Source organism: Octopus bimaculoides, chromosome 26 (assembly GCF_001194135.2).
Source record: "Octopus bimaculoides isolate UCB-OBI-ISO-001 chromosome 26, ASM119413v2, whole genome shotgun sequence".
NCBI classification, from domain to species: Eukaryota; Metazoa; Mollusca; class Cephalopoda; order Octopoda; family Octopodidae; genus Octopus; species Octopus bimaculoides.
In genome coordinates this window covers 19708383-19711835 of record NC_069006.1, presented here as the reverse complement: position 1 = coordinate 19711835, position 3453 = coordinate 19708383, and the positions used below count along the sequence as shown (strand labels likewise).

The 3453-nt window shown below is 36.5% G+C and overlaps 1 protein-coding gene across 4 annotated transcripts in view; it reads left to right on the top strand.

The window, feature by feature from the left end:
- LOC106872367 (uncharacterized) overlaps window positions 1–3453 on the top strand; it is a 115353-nt gene that overhangs the window by 49808 nt on the left and 62092 nt on the right. For all 4 annotated transcript variants that reach the window (XM_052976984.1, XM_014919341.2, XM_014919348.2 and 1 more), the window contains exons 11-12: window positions 547–620; window positions 1476–1637. In XM_052976984.1, coding sequence (XP_052832944.1) covers window positions 547–620; window positions 1476–1637 — 236 coding nt within the window. The remainder of the gene's footprint in view (window positions 1–546; window positions 621–1475; window positions 1638–3453) is intronic.

Here is a 3453-nt window from a genome sequence, read left to right as displayed (position 1 = left end):
TTCATGTTGCTCCAGTCCACTCAGCTAATGGTTAGGATGCTGCACTCATGACTTCTAGATTGTGGTTTCAATTCCTGGACTGGGCGGCGCATTGTGTTCTTGAGCAAAACACTTCATTTCATGTTGCTCCAATCCATTCAGCTGCCAAAAGGGAATAATCCTGCAATGGACTGACATCTCGTCTGGGTTGGGGATATTCATATCTGTGTTTGTCCCTCCACCATTACTGCTTGATAACTGGTGTTGGTGTGTTTATGTTCCCGTAACTTAGTAATGCAGCAAAAGAGAACGATAGAATAAGTACCAGGTTTAAGAAATAAGCATTTTGCCTGGCATTCTAATGATTCTGCCAGTTTGCCACTTTAGGAAAAAGAAACATTAATTAATTTCTATCTCATTAAACAACTTTGCAACTCGTTATCAGATACGTCTTTCTTGTTAAGCAGCTCCATAACTAATATGATGACAAGTTAATTATTATTTCTTCTTTGTTGTTTCACATTAATGTTTGTTTGTTCATTTTCCTTTCTTTTTTATCTTTTCCAGGCATTTCTGGCCAATGTATCGATCCTCTTCCTCACGGTCACATTATGTCCCATTACTCATCTTCTCTACAATAAGTAAATATTCTTCATTTTCTTTAAATTCTTATGCAACCCCATCAGATCAGAATAAAAATCCAAAGTCATTACACCAGTGTTTCCCCAACTTAGTTTCCCTAAATCCCCCTTCGGTCATGAATGACCATGGGATTGTGCCTAGAAAGTTCCCCTTCGAGACACAAGTCCAGGCAAGTGACCTCCCTTGATACTACTCACTCATTAGTTTAGGGGTCTTGTTTTGTAAATTATTTTATAGACCCCACTGCTGCTGGTGCCATGTAAAATGCACCCAGTACATTTTACATAGTGGTTGGTGTTAGGAAGGGCATCCAGCTTCAGAAACTATGCTAAAGCAGACAGGAAAGCTTGATACAATCTTCTGGCTTGCCAGCTCTTGTCAAACTGTTCAACCCATACCCGCATGAAAAATGGACATTAAATTATGATGATGATATGCTAATATATGATATAAATTAATTATTTTGATATATCTTTGAATTAGTTATGTTAATATATGATATAAATTAATTATTTTGATATATTTTTGAATTAGTTATGTTAATATATGGTATAAATTAATTATTTTGATATATCTTTGAATTAGTTATGTTAATATATGATATAAATTATGTTAACATATCTTTGAAATTAGTTATGTTAATATGTCACAGAAATTAATTATGCTAATATATCAGATAAATTAATTATAATCTGCCTCTATCCATAATCCTTCTGTCACATAATCTCCCTTTAATCCATAATCCCTTTTTCTCATTGTCTCCTCTAATCTATGATCCCTTGAATCCATAATCCCTTTATCCTGCAGTCTTCCTCTAATTCATAAAGCTCTAATCCATTATTCTTCTATTTCAGACCCGTCCAACTCTGGGTTTCATTACTGATATTGTTAATCCCCCAACGTATCTGTACCAGTTGCTGTTTCTCTGCCACTTCATTGCTCATCAACAATTCTGTGACCCCTGATATTGCTGGGTCAGTGAATGGGATCGCCATGACCTCTACGGCTCTTGCCAGGTAATTTACATCCATCTATTCTTTAACCTCTGTCCAGTTTACCGATCAGGTCCTAGTTTATAATTGGCATATTTTATAAATATTCCTGTTCAAGTATCATAAAAGCATGAAACTATTAGTAGCTCTTTTGATTGTGTGTGTGTATACATATATATACACACACACACACATGTATGTATATATATGAGCCCTACAAGTCAGGGGGTATGAGAGGTGAATATATATTTGTAGTTTATGTACTTCTATGTATACTGTTATATATATATATATATATATATACATATATATACTTATATATTTATGGTTGTAAGGGTCAGGGGTGGTTTCAGTTTCTTGTTAGAGAGAGCAAAGCAGCAATATTGTAGTTAGTTACCATAACAACACTATAGCTACCACCACAGTACTATACTGTTACAGCTACTACCATTCCACAACTACAGCCACCACCACAGTGCCACAGCCCATACGCACAAAACAAAAAACATAAACAAATACACATAAGGATCTTCTGTTTGAAATATTGAGTAAATACCTGCTTCTTTGAGATAATTTCATGTAAGTACTTCACCTCATTGGAAATGCTCATTACCATTGGTCCCAGACGGACAGACAGAATTTCACTGTTTTTATGATATATATATATATATATATATATATATATATATAATAAAAGAGTGAAATTCTGTCTGTCCGTCTGGGACCAATGGTGATGGGCATCCAGCTGTGGAAACCATGCCAAATAGACACAGAAACACCCATCAGATCCTGTAAAACAATCCGCTCCTTGCCAGCATGGAACATGGATGTTAAGTGGTGGTGGTGGTATGCCTGCAGTTTAATGGCATGTTATTTCTTTATTGCCCACAAGGGGCTAAACATAGAGGGGACAGACAAAGAGATTAAGTCTATTACATCGACCCCAGTGCGTAACTGGTACTTAATTTATTGACCCCCCGAAAGGATGAAAGACAAAGTCGACCTCGGCGGAATTTGAACTCAGAACGTAATGGCAGACGAAATACCACTAAGCATTTCGCCCGGCGTGCTAACGTTTCTGCCAGCTCACCCGCCTTCTGCAGTTTAATGGCATGTACTTAACAGCCCATATGAGCAAGTGTGCATGTATATGTATAAAAGGACCAAAGGTGGGGGTATGGAAATAACTATATCTGGGTCCTGACACACAATGTTTTACTTTTATTGTGTGTTTTATTCTCCTTATTCTTCTAATTTTTCTTAATTATTCCCTGTCTGAATATTTAACTTTGCAACAGAATCTGTCCCTCATAGTTCCTGCCCAGTAGCTTGAACCTACGGACACTAACAACATGTATTAAATCCCAGCAAAACAGGGTATCTTTTAACAAGATGCCCCTTATTACATCACCTGGTGAGACACTTCTGCACTGAAAGATGCACAACAACTAGTTGTAAAGCTTCCCATGCATGAGGGATTGATGCAGGATGTGTCGAAATGATCAGTGCGAGCAATAAAGTTTGCCGTGTATTCCATTTTCCATCTCTATCATTTGTTTTATACTCGACATACTCTGAGGAATTCGTGAGGTAGATCCAGCGACAATTGTGTAATTACCATGGCTGACGCCAGGTAGCCATAGACAGTGAACACGCTTTATCATCGTACCAATAGGAACAGAACCAACATTTAAATATTAACATATATATATATATATATATATATATATATATATATTAATATTTCTAAGTTTCTCTAAAGGAGACTATGGCAGCGGTACTGGATATTAATAGTTATCGCCAAGCCAACATTGCAGTCTAAAAAATAGGATGAATGCTG